Raw genomic sequence first — 18,724 nt, forward strand, 5'->3', positions numbered from 1 at the left:
TTCTCATTTAAGAAAGTCATTTAATCACAAAATGTGAAAAAAGTATGTAAGGAAATGCCTCCTTGGCATGGTTACCCCCTGACTTTTTGCCTATGCTGATGCTATGTTTTGAATTGAAAGTGTGCTGAGGCCTGCTAACCAGGCCCCAGCACCAGTGTTCTTTCCCTAACCTGTACTTTTGATTCCACAATTGGCACACCCTGGCATCCAGATAAGTCCCTTGTAACTGGTACCTCTGGTACCAAGGGCCCTGATGCCAGGGAAGGTCTCTAAGGGCTGCAGCATGTATTGTGCCACCCTGGAGACCCCTCACTCAGCACAGACACACTGCTTACCAGCTTGTGTGTGCTAGTGAGAACAAAATGAGTAAGTCGACATGGCACTCCCCTCAGGGTGCCATGCCAGCCTCTCACTGCCTATGCAGTATAGGTAAGACACCCCTCTAGCAGGCCTTACAGCCCTAAGGCAGGGTGCACTATACCATAGGTGAGGGTACCAGTGCATGAGCACTGTGCCCCTACAGTGTCTAAGCAAAACCTTAGACATTGTAAGTGCAGGGTAGCCATAAGAGTATATGGTCTGGGAGTCTGTCAAACACGAACTCCACAGCACCATAATGGCTACACTGAAAACTGGGAAGTTTGGTATCAAACTTCTCAGCACAATAAATGCACACTGATGCCAGTGTACATTTTATTGTAACATACACCCCAGAGGGCACCTTAGAGGTGCCCTCTGAAACTTAACCGACTATCTGTGTAGGCTGACTGGTTCCAGCAGCCTGCCACACTAGAGACATGTTGCTGGCCCCATGGGGAGAGTGCCTTTGTCACTCTGAGGCCAGTAACAAAGCCTGCACTGGGTGGAGATGCTAACACCTCCCCCAGGCAGGAGCTGTAACACCTGGCGGTGAGCCTCAAAGGCTCACCCCTTTGTCACAGCCAAGCAGGACACTCCAGCTAGTGGAGTTGCCCGCCCCCTCCGGCCACGGCCCCCACTTTTGGCGGCAAGGCCGGAGGAAACAAAGAAAACAACAAGGAGGAGTAACTGGCCAGTCAGGACAGCCCCTAAGGTGTCCTGAGCTGAAGTGACTCTAACTTTTAGAAATCCTCCATCTTGCAGATGGAGGATTCCCCCAATAGGATTAGGGATGTGACCCCCTCCCCTTGGGAGGAGGCACAAAGAGGGTGTACTCACCCTCAGGGCTAGTAGCCATTGGCTACTAACCCCCCAGACCTAAACACGCCCTTAAATTTAGTATTTAAGGGCTCTCCCTGTACCTAGAAACTAGATTCCTGCAACTACAAGAAGAAGGACTGCAAAGCTGAAAACCCCTGCAGAGGAAGACCAGAAGACACCAACTGCCTTGGCCCCAGAACTCACCGGCCTGTCTCCTGCCTTCCAAAGAACCCTGCTCCAGCGACGCTTTCCAAGGGACCAGCGACCTCTGAATCCTCTGAGGACTGCCCCGCTTCGAAGAAGACAAGAAACTCCCGAGGACAGCGGCACTGCTCCAAAAGAACTGCAACTTTGTTACAAGAAGCAGATTTAAAGACCCCTGCAACTCCCCGCAAGAAGCGTGAGACTTGCAACACTGCACCCGGCGACCCCGACTCGACTGGTGGAGAACAAACAGCTCAGGGAGGACCCTCCGGCGACTCTATGACTGTGAGTAACCAAAGTTGTCCCCCCCCTGAGCCCCCACAGCGACGCCTGCAGAGGGAATCCCCAGGCTCCCCCTGACCGCGACTGTCTAAACTCCATTTCCCGACGGCTGGAAAAGACCCTGCACCCGCAGCCCCCAGCGCCTAAAGGAACGGAACTTCTGTGCAGGAGTGACCCCCAGGAGGCCCTCTCCCTTGCCCAGGTGGTGGCTACCCCGAGGAGCCCCCCCCCCTTGCCTGCCTGCATCGCTGAAGAGACCTCTTGGTCTCCCATTGAAAACTGAAGGAAACCCGACGCTTGTTCCCACACTGCACCCGGCCGCCCCGCGCTGCTGAGGGTGTACTTTCTGTGCTAACTTGTGTCCCCCCCGGTGCCCTACAAAACCCCCCTGGTCTGCCCTCCGAAGACGCGGGTACTTACCTGCAAGCAGACTGGAACCGGGGCACCCCCTTCTCTCCATTGAAGCCTATGTCTTTTGGGCACCTCTTTGACCTTTGCACCTGACCGGCCCTGAGCTGCTGGTGTGATAACTTTGGGGTTGCTCTGAACCCCCAACGGTGGGCTACCTTGGACCAAAAACTGAAACCTGTAAGTGACTTACTTACCTGTTAAAACTAACAGTATCTTACCTCCCCCAGGAACTGTAAAAATTGCACTAAGTGTCCACTTTTAAAACAGCTTATTGTGTTTTATGACAAAAGTATACATGCTAAAGTAATGATTCAAAGTTCCTAGATTACTTACCTGCAATACCTTTCAAATGAGCTATTACATGTAAAATTTGAACTTGTGGTTCTTAAAATAAACTAAGAAAAGATATTTTTCTATAACAAAACCTATTGGCTGGATTTGTCTCTGAGTGTGTGTACCTCATTTATTGTCTATGTGTATGTACAACAAATGCTTAACACTACTCCTTGGATAAGCCTACTGCTCGACCACACTACCACAAAATAGAGCATTAGTATTATCTCTTTTTACCACTATTTTACCTCTAAGGGGAACCCTTGGACTCTGTGCATGCTATTCCTTACTTTGAAATAGCACATACAGAGCCAACTTCCTACATTGGTGGCAGCGGTGGGATACAAGACTTTGCATTTGCTGGACTACTCAGCCAATACCTGATCACACGACAAATTCCAAAAATTGTCATTAGAAATTGATTTTTGCAATTTGAAATTTTTCTAAATTCTTTAAAGTCCTGCTAGGGCCTTGTGTTAGTCCCTGTTAGCATTTCTTTTAGAGTTTAAAAGTTTGTAAAAGTTTGAATTAGATTCTAGAACTAGTTTTAGATTCTTAAAAGCATTCCAACTTTTAGAAGAATAATGTCTAGTACAGATATGAATGTGGTGGAACTCGACACCACACCTTACCTCCATCTCCAGATGAAAGAGCTAAGGTCACTCTGTAAAATAAGAAAAATAGCAATGGGCTCCAGACCTACCAAACTTCAGCTCCAGGAGCTGATGGCAGAGTATGATAGAGCCAACCCCTCTGTGAGTGGCAACACAGATGAAGAGGATAGTGAGCTGGAAGATGATTCCCCCTACCAGTCCTATCTAGGGAGGACAGGGCTTCTCAACCAAGGCCAAGGCCCTCATTGGTATCTTTACCAGAGTGGGTTTCCCTAAGGAGGTGGTTTCTGACAGAGGTACCAACTTCATGTCAGCTTACCTAAAACACATGTGGAATGAGTGTGGAGTGACTTATAAATTCACTACCCCATATCATCCACAAACTAATGGCCTTGTTGAGAGATTCAACAAGACATTAAAGGGCATGATCATGGGGCTCCCAGAAAAACTCAAAAGGAGATGGGATGTCCTCTTGCCATGTCTGCTTTTCGCCTTCAGGGAGGTGCCTCAGAAGGGAGTAGGGTTCTCACCCTTTGAACTTCTGTTTGGTCACCCTGTAAGGGGACCACTTGCTCTTGTTAAAGAAGGCTGGGAGAGACCTCTTCATGAGCCTAAACAAGACATAGTGGACTATGTACTTGGCCTTCGCTCAAGGATGGCAGAGTACATGGAAAAGGCAAGTAAAAACCTTGAGGCCAGCCAACAACTCCAGAAGTTGTGGTATGACCAAAAGGCTGCACTGGTTGAGTTCCAACCAGGACAGAAAGTCTGGGTTCTGGAGCCTGTGGCTCCCAGGGCACTTCAGGACAAATGGAGTGGCCCTTACCCAGTACTAGAGAGGAAGAGTCAGGTCACCTACCTGGTGGACCTGGGCACAAGCAGGAGCCCCGAGAGGGTGATCCATGTGAACCGCCTTAAGCTCTTCCATGACAGGGCTGATGTAAATCTGTTGATGGTAACAGATGAGGACCAGGAAGCTGAGAGTGAACCTCTCCCTGATCTCCTCTCATCAGACCCTAAAGATGGCTCAGTGGATGGAGTGATCTACTCAGACACCCTCTCTAGCCAACAGCAAGCTGACTGTAGGAAGGTCCTACAACAGTTTGCTGAACTCTTTTCCCTAACCCCTGGTCAGACACACCTGTGTACCCATGATGTGGACACAGGAGACAGCATGCCTGTCAAAAACAAAATATTTAGACAGTCTGATCAAATTAAGGAAAGCATCAAGGTGGAAGTCCACAAGATGCTGGAATTGGGAGTAATAGAGCACTCTGACAGCCCCTGGGCTAGCCCAGTGGTCTTAGTCCCCAAACCTCACACCAAAGATGGAAAGAGAGAGATGAGGTTTTGTGTGGACTACAGAGGTCTCAACTCTGTCACCAAGACATATGCCCATCCCATTCCTAGAGCTGATGAGCTCATAGACAAATTAGGGGCTGCCAAATTCTTAAGTACCTTTGACTTAACAGCAGGGTACTGGCAAATCAAAATGGCCCCTGGAGCAAAGGAAAAGACAGCATTCTCCACTCCTGATGGGCATTATCAGTTCACTGTTATGCCCTTTGGTTTAAAGAATGCCCCTGCCACCTTCCAAAGGTTGGTGAATCAAGTCCTTGCTGGGTTGGAATCCTGTAGTGCAGCTTATCTTGATGATATTGCTGTCTTCAGCTCCACCTGGCAGGATCACCTGGTCCACCTGAAGAAGGTTTTGAAGGCTCTGCAATCTGCAGGCCTCTCTATCAAGGCATCCAAATGCCAGATAGGGCAGGGAACTGTGGTTTACTTGGGACACCTTGTAGGTGGAGGCCAAGTTCAGCCACTTCAACCCAAGATCCAGACTATTCTGGACTGGGTAGCTCCAAAAACCCAGACTCAAGTCAGGGCATTCCTTGGCTTGACTGGGTACTATAGGAGGTTTGTGAAGGGATATGGATCAATAGTGACAGCCCTCACAGAATTGACCTCCAAGAAAATGCCCAAGAAAGTAAACTGGACTGTAGAGTGCCAACAGGCCTTTGACACCCTGAAACAAGCTATGTGCACAGCACCAGTTCTAAAAGCTCCAGATTACTCCAAGCAATTCATTGTGCAAACAGATGCCTCTGAACATGGGATAGGGGCAGTTTTGTCCCAAACAAATGATGATGGCCTTGACCAGCCTGTTGCTTTCATTAGCAGGAGGTTACTCCCCAGGGAGCAGCGTTGGAGTGCCATTGAGAGGGAGGCCTTTGCTGTGGTTTGGTCCCTGAAGAAGCTGAGACCATACCTCTTAGGTACTCACTTCCTAGTTCAGACTGACCACAGACCTCTCAGATGGCTGATGCAAATGAAAGGTGAAAATCCAAAACTGTTGAAGTGGTCCATCTCCCTACAGGGAATGGACTTTGTAGTGGAACACAGACCTGGGACTGCCCATGCCAATGCAGATGGCCTTTCCAGGTTCTTCCACTTAGACAATGAAGACTCTTGGGAAAGGTTAGTCTCATCCTCTTTCGTTTGGGGGCGGGGGGGTTGTGTAAGGAAATGCCTCCTTGGCATGGTTACCCCTGACTTTTGGCCTATGCTGATGCTATGTTTTGAATTGAAAGTGTGCTGAGGCCTGCTAACCAGGCCCCAGCACCAGTGTTCTTTCCCTAACCTGTACTTTTGATTCCACAATTGGCACACCCTGGCATCCAGATAAGTCCCTTGTAACTGGTACCTCTGGTACCAAGGGCCCTGATGCCAGGGAAGGTCTCTGAGGGCTGCAGCATGTATTGTGCCACCCTGGAGACCCCCCACTCAGCACAGACACACTGCTTACCAGGTTGTGTGTGTTAGTGAGAACAAAATGAGTAAGTCGACATGGCACTCCCCTCAGGGTGCCATGCCAGCCTCTCACTGCCTATGCAGTATAGGTAAGACACCCCTCTAGCAGGCCTTACAGCCCTAAGGCAGGGTGCATTATACCATAGGTGAGGGTACCAGTGCATGAGCACTGTGCCCCTACAGTGTCTAAGCAAAACCTTAGACATTGTAAGTGCAGGGTAGCCATAAGAGTATATGGTCTGGGAGTTTGTCAAACACGAACTCCACAGCACCATAATGGCTACACTGAAAACTGGGAAGTTTGGTATCAAACTTCTCAGCACAATAAATGCACACTGATGCCAATGTACATTTTATTGTAACATACACCCCAGAGGGCACCTTAGAGGTGCCCCCTGAAACTTAACCGACTATCTGTGTAGGCTGACTGGTTCCAGCAGCCTTCCACCCCCGAGACATGTTGCTGGCCACATGGGGAGAGTGCCTTTGTCACTCTGTGGCCAATAACAAAGCCTGCACTGGGTGGAGATGCTATCACCTCCCCCAGGCAGGAGCTGTAACACCTGGCGGTGAGCCTCAAAGGCTGGCATGGCACCCTGAGGGGAGTGCCATGTCGACTTACTCATTTTGTTCTCATCAGCACACACAAGCTGGCAAGCAGTGTGTCTGTGCTGAGTGAGGGGTCTCCAGGGTGGCATAAGACATGCTGCAGCCCTCAGAGACCTTCCCTGGCATCAGGGCCCTTGGTACCAGGGTTACCAGTTACAAGGGACTTATCTGGATGCCAGGGTGTGCCAATTGTGGATACAAAAGTACAGGTTAGGGAAAGAACACTGGTGCTGGGGCCTGGTTAGCAGGCCTCAGCACACTTTCAATTCAAAACATAGCATCAGCAAAGGCAAAAAGTCAGGGGGTAACCATGCCAAGGAGGCATTTCCTTACAAGTAAGAAGATCAAGACAAAAATCCTACATCAATTTGTAAAAATAGTGTGTACACCAAAACAACAAAAATCTATTGAGGAAAACCGGAGATATGATTTTTTTAATGGTGAGAAAAACTACTTTAAGTTATACTTTAGATGCAGTAAATCGATGCGAGTGGTTTGCAGTCAACAGACTGAAATGCCTGTTAAAAGAACTGTCTTGGACTAGCAACAATGGCTTGGGTCCACTGGGGCAATTAACCTGTTGCATTCAGCTGTCTTGGGTTCCTCAGTGCACTTTTTTCCTTTTTATGCGGTCCTGTCCAGAAGTCATTGTGATGCTGAGGATTCTGAAAATGCAGGAGTTGCTGTAGACCTTTAGTGATTGTTCCCTGCCACATACAAGTGTCGGGGTTGTCTTTGGTCTCAGATCTCGGCCTCCGACAGGGTCCATTGCAGATCTTGTTGCCTCTGGTCTCCTGGTTCAAGGGGACTTAAGCGGTTGCTTCTAGGTAGGCTTCTGTTTCTTAGGCCACCAGAGTCCACTACATCATTGGCCGCGGCTTGGGGAAACACATTTGTCACGTCAGAACTCAATTTCCCAGCAAGCACTGCAGCGTACAGTGGCTGGCAGACGTTGTTGGGTAGCTGGTCTCTTCTTCCGCCCCGGCACTATTGGAGCTTTTTGCTCGGGTTGATACAGCAGGCACAGTCCTCTTTGCGGGTACCTCAGATGCAGCAGATGCAGTCCAGCCTTTGGTGCAGCCTCTCTTCTCTTGGTCTGGAGAGTAGCAGGGCAGTTCTTCTTCTTTTTTCTGATCCATTAGTGATCAGAAGACTGTGTCTGGGGTGACACTTCTGTACCATATCTTGCTTGTGGCAGGGGAGGAATCACTAGTCATTAGGGCAGTAGTTCCAGTGAGGGCACCTTTCCTGCTTTACATCCTTCACCCTTTACATCTGTTCCTGAGGGTCTGGCCACCAACCAATCCCAAGAGACCCATCTCTACCCTTAGCCAAGATGGCGCAAGCCTTCTTCCCCTGTGAAGAGCCCTATGCACTCCCATGGGGTGTACCCAACATAATGAGCCACTCCTCATGGAAAACCAGTTCTGCAGCGGAATTGCGCCCTCTAGAGGAGATGATAGCCTGTCTACTCAAAGGAGCGGGCAGGCAAAGGTGAGGTTGGCCTTTGCTTCACTGAGGAGGTGGCCTTTTTGAAGCTGGGGCATCTGTGGTCACCACCAGATAGTCATCCTACCGGAGGAGGTCACTCCTCCTGTACACAGCAGTTCTCTTTGTTCCCTGGTCCTGGGAGTGCCTCACACTTCCTAGCAGAGGTGACAGCTGCTGCAGATAGACAGGAAAGACTACCGGAGATACGGGCAACAAAGTGGTGAAAGAGTCACCTTTCTATTAAGTTACCTTAAATCTGACCTCTACGATGAGTCCGGTTTTATGTAACAATTGATTTTCTACCTTGGAGTAATATCTTTGGTGGTACTAAATAGAAGTTAGCCCTTAGTTCAGTGGCTATTGAAAGTCCATGTTAGCCAGTGGGACCACAGAGCTTGCTACAGTGAAATCTGCAAATTAGTTTTTTCACTCTCCAGCCATGTTAAGCCCATGCCCTTCTTTTTAATATCAAGCACCCTGCTCTTAAGGCCTTCCCTGTAGTGCCTTATTAATATTTTTTTTTTAAACGGTTTTGTCCTGGCAGCATGGGTTATTTTGCCATGTCGAGTCAGTAGGTTTAAAGCTGCCCGACTAGGTTGCAGTGTCAGGCCTAGAGTCACGTTTTCACCTTTTACAATTAAAGTGCTGCAATCCACTTGTGACATTTAACTTACTAACCCTGGGTACTTCTTGTTCCGTATACTAAGGACTTATAAGTAAGTTAATTGAGCTATTCATGTATTAGACAACTCTATACATACTTTGTGGGTCAGAGCACATGTACTGAGGCCTTGACAGGACGGTCCAGTGCACTACAGAGTAAACAAAACAGCGGCATCAGCTGAAAAATGTAGGGGTGGGTGATTATATAAAAGGAGTTATTTTCCTCCAAATGGTAAGAGAGAAAAAGTGTGTTCACATACATATATCCATGTACTTGCCCATCTGTCCATTCATCCATCCACCCAATTGACCCTTTCTTGCATTCACCCACTCACATAAGTCGTGAAATTAAGTACTATTTTGACTTATAAAAAAAAAAAAGCTAATTGAAAGTAAGAAAGTTAAGTACAAAGTATTAAAGTTCATCTTCTGTTTTTATTCTCTTACGAGGACCAAGTTGTCAGATCGAAGGTTGCAGTCTGCGGACAGCTACGATGAGTCCCACAGCGATTCCTCCACATCTTCCAGGGACAAAGGCAGCTGTGACCCCAGCACAGCGATTGCCATCCGCCGGCCCACTTACTGGCTGGAAATGAGGGGCATCAAATCCAGTGACAGCAGCCTTTCTGCAACAGGTACTCTTGTGTTTTCGCTCATTCTAGGCTGCTTGCTGGGGAATGTGCAATATATCTCATGAACCTACTGTAGTCCCCTTGTGCTTCTGCTTTGTATGACATGCATTTTTGCTTGTATGTAAGTATTATGCAGCACAAACCTAGCTGATGAGGACGATGCAGTATGTGTTGTGTATGCAAGAACTGCAGGGGGGGATTCATGATCCTCTGTATAGCAGTGAGGAAGGAAAGGTGACAATAGTTACCCAGGGCACAAGCGTTGAGGGTTGCTTTTATCAGTTTTATTGAACTGCAAGATGAGACACAAGCCCGATTTGTGGAGCTATGTATAGTTTGTTTCCAGTTTTTCTCTTCATAATGTAAGTCTCATTTCCTGGGTTTCAGACTCCTTTTTATATCTAAACAGTTTAACAGTGCCAGATCACAGGTAAGGAAGAAACAATATACCTAGAAAGCTGCTTTGGGTCGGCGCCTTTCTTACATTACTTTTTGAATAGTCACATTTTAGATCAACCCACAGGGAAGTCCATCTTTGTTTGAGGGGCCAGTTGTCATGAATGATAGTGTATTGTCGCTTAACAACTGATACTCCAGAAGGGATGAGCAGCAAGTGGAAAATGAGTTATTCTCCACCCCCCTGCGCAGCAAAATGGCCCTCTAGGGACCTAGGACCCATTAAGTTCAGCAAAGGCAGTGAGACTGGAGACCGCATCTTAACTATGCACACCGAGGGTGACTGCATCTCAGCCCTGCACACCATGAGTGACTACAGCAGCTGGTAGGGGGCTCGGTGATGTCTGGCATAAAGTGCTACACGCGAAGACTTGCTCTAGATTTGTTGGGGTGACGAAACTGTGCATAAGCATAGTTTAGTGGTTGTGTGTATGGGAAGAGCTAGTAGGTTTCTCTGAAATTTTACTTGGTTGCATATTATTCTTAATCTAGAATGGATCAAGTTTCATGTTAAGTGTCTGAAGCGATTCCTCCCATGGTAGATATTTTTAAGGAATGGATGTTCAGGAAAGAGGCCAGCCAATATCTAAGATCTCAAAGTTGTTAGAAGGTACAAATTTTGTGCAAGAAAGAGAGGTCCCGGGCTGCGAACAGACAATGTGCTTTTCACATTGCTTGATTGTGATGTCTGGCCACAGGCAGCCAAGGAGCCAAGTGACAGAAGGGCCAGTAAAATGTGAGTACTGATAAGGTATTGGCAGATGGCGATAGGAGGTCCGGTTAACACAAACTAGTATTTCAGACTTTGGCATGTTTAGTTTGAGGTGGGTAGGTCCAATTATCAGCAGCTAGACGGCATAAGCCCATAACGCAGGAGACAAAATCAGATGCGCTCTCAAGTTTTAGTATAATGAGCATTGTATCGGACTAATTGTCACACTCGGGCTGAAGGAGGTGATTGGCTCGGGATGAAGTAGGGTGAAGGTGGAACCTTCAGGAACTCCAGCAGGCATGGGAACAGCTCTAAAGAAGAAACAAAGAAGTGATGGTATGAAGCGTATGTTAGAGAAGATGGAAACGGTCCAGTGAAACACAGTGCCATGTACTTCAATCAATCATTCAATCAGTCAACATTTGTAAAGCTGGGTTGTCTCAAGGTGTTAGCTGGGAGACGCAGGTCAGTCGAAGAGCCAGGTCTTGAGGTCCTTCCTGAACTGAGCCAGCGAGTGGGAGTACCTGAGATGGACCGGCATCATGCTCCAGGCCTGAGCGGCGAGGTAGGAGAAGGATCTTCCTCCAGCTGTGTTCTTCCAGATCCTGGGGATGGTGGCGAGGGTCAGTTGAGCAGAGCGGAGTTGCCTTGAGGGTGTGTAGAAGGAGTGGTGGTGGTTGAGGTATTTCAGTTGTTTGAAGTCTCCAGTGCAGTGTCCGATGATGGACTGTATCAAGGGGAGATAAGAGGACAAGTATTAGACATGCTGCTACTCTAGTTGCATCCACCTTACTCTTGATGTAATCTCATGTCGCAGTCATCTGAGATTCCTTTTCACGGCAAAATCCTGTTTGGACGCCTGAGGGATTACTCTTATTGTTGGAAGCAGGCCTGGTGTGTGGTGGGTACCTATGGTACTTATACCAGATTCAGGTATCCCCTAGTAGTGTAGTGTAGGCAGTGCTTAGAAGCCAGGCTCTGTAGGGGTAGCTGTGGATGAGCAGCCAAGGCTTATCTAGAAGACATGCAAAGCTCATGCAATACCACTGTAGTTACACAGTACTTACACGCAAGAAAGAAAACACTTGGTTGTACAAACATTAAGGTACTTTATTTTTGGAACCCAGTATCAGAAATTACTAGAGAGGCAACCCTCCAGCAGGAGGTAAGTAAATACACTATATACACACTGATAAACAGCAAGAGGCATACAAAAAGTTAAAAAACAGTGTAAAAAATAGCAATAGTTGCCCTAGGGGGAGGCCAAACCATATACTAAGAAAGTGGAGTGTGAACACAGGGCCCCCACCTACGTAAATAAATCATATAGAGGGGAGCTGGGGGTACTAGGAAACCACGCAGGTAAGTAATGGAGTACACCCCAGTGACCAGGAATGCAGGAGTAAAACACTGGATTTCACCAAAACCGCCCCAAAGGATGAAAAGAAGAAAATTAAGACACCTAGAACAGCCAGCAGGTAACCAACAGTGGAAAACTGAAGATGGAGAACTGTGGAGCGAGGGGACCAAGTCTAGAAGTGTCTGTGGAATCCAGGGGGAGTTAGGAGATAGTACCCACCCAGAGGTACCTTTTGGAGTTGGTCGACAAAGAATGAAGACGGGTCAACACTGCAGCACAGAAGCTGGAGAAGAGTTCCTGATGTGTGCAAAAGGTGTCTCATGCTGGAAGCTGGATTGCAGATGGGTGTTGGTGAGGGATTTTCACCAATAGGCCTTGGCAAAGGCAAATTCACGGTTGGAGGAAACGAGGTATTGCCAGGGACCAGCAAGGCCCGGGAGGATTCTATCCAGGAGGGGGAGTCACAGGAGACCCTCCTCATTGCAGAAGGCCCACAGGAGCAGAGGCAGCACCCAGAGGTGTCCCACAGGAGAGGGACACAGAAGTTGCTGAAGCAGCTCACGCAGCACCACATAAGTTGCTCCCACGTCGCTGGAGTACCTCACAGAGGTCCAGAAGTTGCAGGAGGGAGTGCTAAGGGCTGGAGCTACACGTCGCCTGAAGTTCCCCTTGGAGGTGAAGCAACAAGCCTTGGCAGCTTCAAAGGACGTGGTGCACAGCAGTACTGTCTTGCGTGGAATGGAAAGGACTTACCACCACCAAAGTGCGACAGTTGGTAAAGAGGACCAAGGGCGACTCTCCGGACCACCACCACCTGTGATGCAGGACCCACACCACTCGGGATCAGGGAAGATCCACGCCGCCAGTCGTTGATGCAGCCAGGTACCTGTAGTTACAGGGGAGTGAGGCCTTCACCCCAAGGGAGATTTCTTCTTCTTCTCGTCCAGGCTGAAGAGTTGCAGTCTTCTTAGGATGCACAGCAAGAGAAATGTTGAAAAGCTGGTAGGAGTTCCGGATACAATGTTGCAAAAGAGTCTTCCTCGTGGATCTGCAGCTTGTAGGTTCCTGTAGGGTCGAGACACGGTTCGGCCAGAAGTCGAAGTAGAGGTTGCGGAGGAGTCTTGCAAGCCAAATCTGAGGACCCACCCCAGAGGAAGACTGTATAGCCCAAAGATGGGGATTGGTCACCTAACCAGGTAACTACCTATCAGGGGGTGCCTCTGATGTCACCTACCTGGCCTGGCCACTCAAATGCTCCCAGAGTTCCCTGCCAACCTTGGATTCAGGATGGCAGAACCCAGGGACCCTCTGGAGGAGCTCTGGGCACCACCTGTGGTGTGGTGATGGACAGGGAAGTGATCACTCCCCTTTCCGTTGTCCAGTTTCGCTCCAGAGCAGGGACTGGGGGGTTCCTGAACTGGTGTGGACTGGATTATGCAAGGAGGGCACCGTTTGTGCCCTTCAAAGCAAAACTGGTGGCTTTAGGAGGCTACCCCTCTCAAGCCAGTCAAACCTATTTCCAAAGGGAGAGGGTGTTATCTCCTCTCCCAAAGGAAATGCTTTCTTCTGCCTTCCTGGGCTTGATCAGATCAAGCAGCTGGAGGGCAGAATCCCGTCTGAGGGGTGGGAGCAGCTGGGCTGCCTGTGAAAACCCAGTAAGACTGGTGATAGCAATGCTGGGGGTCGTCTAAGGAGCTCCCAGAGTGCATAGGATCATACTTCCAATACTTGAAACAGTACTGGGGTATGATTCCGACATATTTGATACCAAACATGCCCAGGTTCGGAGTTGCCATTATGTGGCTGGACATAGGTAGTGACCTATGTCCAGTACATGCATGAAATGGCTCCCCCGCACTCACAAAGCCCAGTAAAATGGTGCTGGCATTCGTGGGGCACCTCTGCCAGTGCAGGGGTGCCCTCACACACAGGTTCCTGCACCCTGCCCTCTGGACTGAGAGGGCCTACCATCGGGGTGACTTATAGTGACCTGGTGCAGTGACCTGTAGTGAAACCGGGTGCATGCAATGGCAGGCCTGCAGAACCCTTTGCATGGGCTCCCCGTGGGTGGCAGAATAACTGTTGCAGCCCATAGGGGTCCCCTGGAACCCCAGTGCCCTGGGTACCTAGGTACCATATGCCAGGGACTTACATGAGGGCACCAGTATGCCAATTGTGGGGAGAAAAGGTTAGTAGCAACCAAATTTAGAGGATAGAGCATTATCACAGGGGTCCTGGTTAGCAGGATCCCAGTGAACACAGTCAAACACACTGACAACAGGCAGAAAATGGGGGAACCCATGCCAAGAAAGAGGGCACTTTCCTACACTTATTCTTCAATGCTGGTAATTAAGTTTAAGCAGCTCTGTCTGTCAATGTTCCTTTGAACGGACCATAATAAATTGGACTATAGCTAAAAGAGACAATAGGCTAATGCCTACTTTGATTTTTGGAATCTATTTTCGTGATGTTGGTGACATCCTGTTTCATTGTAGGGTTGAAGGAGAGTAGTCTCGGTTGTAGAATGGACTGAGAGGTTAAAGAAAGTTTTGAATTCAGTTGTATTTCCCTGTTGTTTTTTGACATAAATGTTTATTTATAGTCTGACTTGACAGGGCAGCTGTCATTAGACATTATATGAGAATTACCAAGAGATGCGCTTTGGCTCCACCCACATGTTGGGAACCAGGAGTTTTTGTTTTGATCAGGCAGGTGTGTGCTTCACAAAATGTTTGCCCTCCATCCAGCTGTGATAATATTGTTTAGTTATCCAGCTGCCTGAGCTTCAGCTGTGAGGGGCATACACATAACATAGCAATGCTATTGACGTGTCTTAGATAACTCATGATCATGTATTATGTTTGGTGTTTGTTTTTCTGTGGCAGTCGCACAGATGGGAGGAGGGCAGCTGTAAGGACTGTATTGTAGTCTCACCATCCTCCCCTTCCATTATTAACTATAGATCTCAGAGTGCAGATTTGGATTTGACAGCGGTATGGGATCTAGATGGATTTTTAGGTCTGGTTTGGAAGTGCAATAGTTGTATCTTACCTAATCGACAAAAAATACATTTCAGACTACTACTGAGGGAGGTGCTTAGGCTCCATCCATGCGTTGATTGCCCTGAGTACAGGATCTGATTGGGCCATATTTGTGTGCTTTCACTAAAAAGACTGCTTATATGACACTTTTTGGCTTTTGGTAAAGGTTATACTCTATACAGCAGAACTGATTTGGTTATGATGGCAAGCCAAACAGCATGGCTAGTGGCCTGATCTGTTTATTATGACATGTAATGGTACAGCACTAGGCCTGACATGTTTACTGTGAAAAAGCATAAGTTAATGTCAATAGACATTTGTCTGGATTATTAATCTGTATTAAAGCCTACCGATAGGTAATTTGTTACACGTAATCACACAAATTACTTTAGTAGGCAAGGATTTTGGCATTTGGCATTGGCTTCCCACTCACACAAGACACACTGAGATAATTCTTGTTAGGGCCTGTTCAGTGGGTTTCTATATTGTAAGGAAATGCCTCCTTGGCATGGCTGCCCCCTGACTTTTTGCCTTTGCTGATGCTATGTTTACAATTGAAAGTGTGCTGAGGCCTGCTAACCAGGCCCCAGCACCAGTGTTCTTTCCCTAACCTGTACTTTTGTATCCACAATTGGCAGACCCTGGCATCCAGATAAGTCCCTTGTAACTGGTACTTCTAGTACCAAGGGCCCTGATGCCAAGGAAGGTCTCTAAGGGCTGCAGCATGTCTTATGCCACCCTGAAGACCTCTCACTCAGCACAGACACACTGCTTGCCAGCTTGTGTGTGCTAGTGAGGACAAAACGAGTAAGTCGACATGGCACTCCCCTCAGGGTGCCATGCCAGCCTCTCACTGCCTATGCAGTATAGGTAAGACACCCCTCTAGCAGGCCTTACAGCCCTAAGGCAGGGTGCACTATACCATAGGTGAGGGTACCAGTGCATGAGCATGGTACCCCTACAGTGTCTAAACAAAACCTTAGACATTGTAAGTGCAGGGTAGCCATAAGAGTATATGGTCTGGGAGTTTGTCAAACACGAACTCCACAGCACCATAATGGCTACACTGAAAACTGGGAAGTTTGGTATCAAACTTCTCAGCACAATAAATGCACACTGATGCCAGTGTACATTTTATTGTAAAATACACCACAGAGGGCACCTTAGAGGTGCCCCCTGAAACTTACCCGACTGTCTGTGTAGGCTGACTAGTTCCAGCAGCCTGCCACACCAGAGACATGTTGCTGGCCCCATGGGGAGAGTGCCTTTGTCACTCTGAGGCCAGTAACAAAGCCTGCACTGGGTGGAGATGCTAACACCTCCCCCAGGCAGGAGCTGTGACACCTGGCGGTGAGCCTCAAAGGCTCACCCCTTTGTCACAGCCCAGCAGGGCACTCCAGCTTAGTGGAGTTGCCCGCCCCCTCCGGCCACGGCCCCCACTTTTGGCGGCAAGGCTGGAGGGAACAAAGAAAGCAACAAGGAGGAGTCACTGGCCAGTCAGGACAGCCCCTAAGGTGTCCTGAGCTGAGGTGACTCTGACTTTTAGAAATCCTCCATCTTGCAGATGGAGGATTCCCCCAATAGGGTTAGGATTGTGACCCCCTCCCCTTGGGAGGAGGCACAAAGAGGGTGTACCCACCCTCAGGGCTAGTAGCCATTGGCTACTAACCCCCCAGACCTAAACACGCCCTTAAATTTAGTATTTAAGGGCTACCCTGAACCCTAGAAAATTAGATTCCTGCAACTACAAGAAGAAGGACTGCCCAGCTGAAAACCCCTGCAGCGGAAGACCAGAAGACGACAACTGCCTTGGCTCCAGAAACTCACCGGCCTGTCTCCTGCCTTCCAAAGATCCTGCTCCAGCGACGCCTTCCAAAGGGACCAGCGACCTCGACATCCTCTGAGGACTGCCCCTGCTTCGAAAAGACAAGAAACTCCCGAGGACAGCGGACCTGCTCCAAGAAAAGCTGCAACTTTGTTTCCAGCAGCTTTAAAGAACCCTGCAAGCTCCCCGCAAGAAGCGTGAGACTTGCCACACTGCACCCGGCGACCCCGACTCGGCTGGTGGCGATCCAACACCTCAGGAGGGACCCCAGGACTACTCTGATACTGTGAGTACCAAAACCTGTCCCCCCTGAGCCCCCACAGCGCCGCCTGCAGAGGGAATCCCGAGGCTTCCCCTGACCGCGACTCTTTGAACCTAAAGTCCCGACGCCTGGGAGAGACCCTGCACCCGCAGCCCCCAGGACCTGAAGGACCGGACTTTCACTGGAGAAGTGACCCCCAGGAGTCCCTCTCCCTTGCCCAAGTGGAGGTTTCCCCGAGGAATCCCCCCCTTGCCTGCCTGCAGCGCTGAAGAGATCCCGAGATCTCTCATAGACTAATATTGACAACCCGACGCTTGTTTCTACACTGCACCCGGCCGCCCCCGCGCTGCTGAGGGTGAAATTTCTGTGTGGGCTTGTGTCCCCCCCGGTGCCCTACAAAACCCCCCTGGTCTGCCCTCCGAAGACGCGGGTACTTACCTGCAAGCAGACCGGAACCGGGGCACCCCCTTCTCTCCATTCTAGCCTATGTGTTTTGGGCACCACTTTGAACTCTGCACCTGACCGGCCCTGAGCTGCTGGTGTGGTGACTTTGGGGTTGCTCTGAACCCCCAACGGTGGGCTACCTTGGACCAAGAACTGAACCCTGTAAGTGTCCTACTTACCTGGTAAAACTAACAAAAACTTACCTCCCCCAGGAACTGTGAAAATTGCACTAAGTGTCCACTTTTAAAACAGCTATTTGTCAATAACTTGAAAAGTATACATGCAATTTTGATGATTTGAAGTTCCTAAAGTACTTACCTGCAATACCTTTCGAATGAGATATTACATGTAGAATTTGAACCTGTGGTTCTTAAAATAAACTAAGAAAATATATTTTTCTATATAAAAACCTATTGGCTGGATTTGTCTCTGAGTGTGTGTACCTCATTTATTGTCTATGTGTATGTACAACAAATGCTTAACACTACTCCTTGGATAAGCCTACTGCTCGACCACACTACCACAAAATAGAGCATTAGTATTATCTCTTTTTACCACTATTTTACCTCTAAGGGGAACCCTTGGACTCTGTGCATGCTATTCCTTACTTTGAAATAGCACATACAGAGCCAACTTCCTACATTGGTGGATCAGCGGTGGGGTACAAGACTTTGCATTTGCTGGACTACTCAGCCAATACCTGATCACACGACAAATTCCAAAATTGTCATTAGAAATTGATTTTTGCAATTTGAAAAGTTTTCTAAATTCTTAAAAGACCTGCTAGGGCCTTGTGTTAGATCCTGTTTAGCATTTCTTTTAGAGTTTAAAAGTTTGTAAAAGTTTGAATTAGATTCTAGAACCAGTTGTAGATTCTTAAAAAGTATTCCAACTTTTAGAAGCAAAATGTCTAGCACAGATGTGACTGTGGTGGAACTCGACACCACACCTTACCTCCATCTTAAGATGAGGGAGCTAAGGTCACTCTGTAAGATAAAGAAAATAACAATGGGCCCCAAACCTACCAAAATACAGCTCCAGGAGCTTTTGGCAGAGTTTGAAAAGGCCAACCCATCTGAGGGTGGCAACTCAGAGGAAGAGGATAGTGACTTGGAGGACAATTCCCCCCTACCAGTCCTATCTAGGGAGAACAGGGTCCCTCAAACCCTGACTCCTAAAATAATAGTCAGAGATGCTGGTTCCCTCACAGGAGAGACCAACACCTCTGAAATCACTGAGGATAGCCCCAGTGAAGAGGACATCCAGTTAGCCAGGATGGCCAAAAGATTGGCTTTGGAAAGACAGATCCTAGCCATAGAGAGGGAAAGACAAGAGATGGGCCTAGGACCCATCAATGGTGGCAGCAACATAAATAGGGTCAGAGATTCTCCTGAC

At 48.4% G+C, this 18,724-nt stretch overlaps 1 protein-coding gene across 6 annotated transcripts in view; it reads left to right on the forward strand.

The window, feature by feature from the left end:
• ZNF512 (zinc finger protein 512) overlaps positions 1-18,724 on the forward strand; it is a 398,138-nt gene that overhangs the window by 32,238 nt on the left and 347,176 nt on the right. For all 6 annotated transcript variants that reach the window (XM_069233556.1, XM_069233557.1, XM_069233558.1 and 3 more), the window contains exon 3: positions 9,048-9,232. In XM_069233556.1, coding sequence (XP_069089657.1) covers positions 9,048-9,232 — 185 coding nt within the window. The remainder of the gene's footprint in view (positions 1-9,047; positions 9,233-18,724) is intronic.

This window comes from Pleurodeles waltl, chromosome 5 (assembly GCF_031143425.1).
Source record: "Pleurodeles waltl isolate 20211129_DDA chromosome 5, aPleWal1.hap1.20221129, whole genome shotgun sequence".
Lineage (NCBI taxonomy): Eukaryota > Metazoa > Chordata > Amphibia > Caudata > Salamandridae > Pleurodeles > Pleurodeles waltl.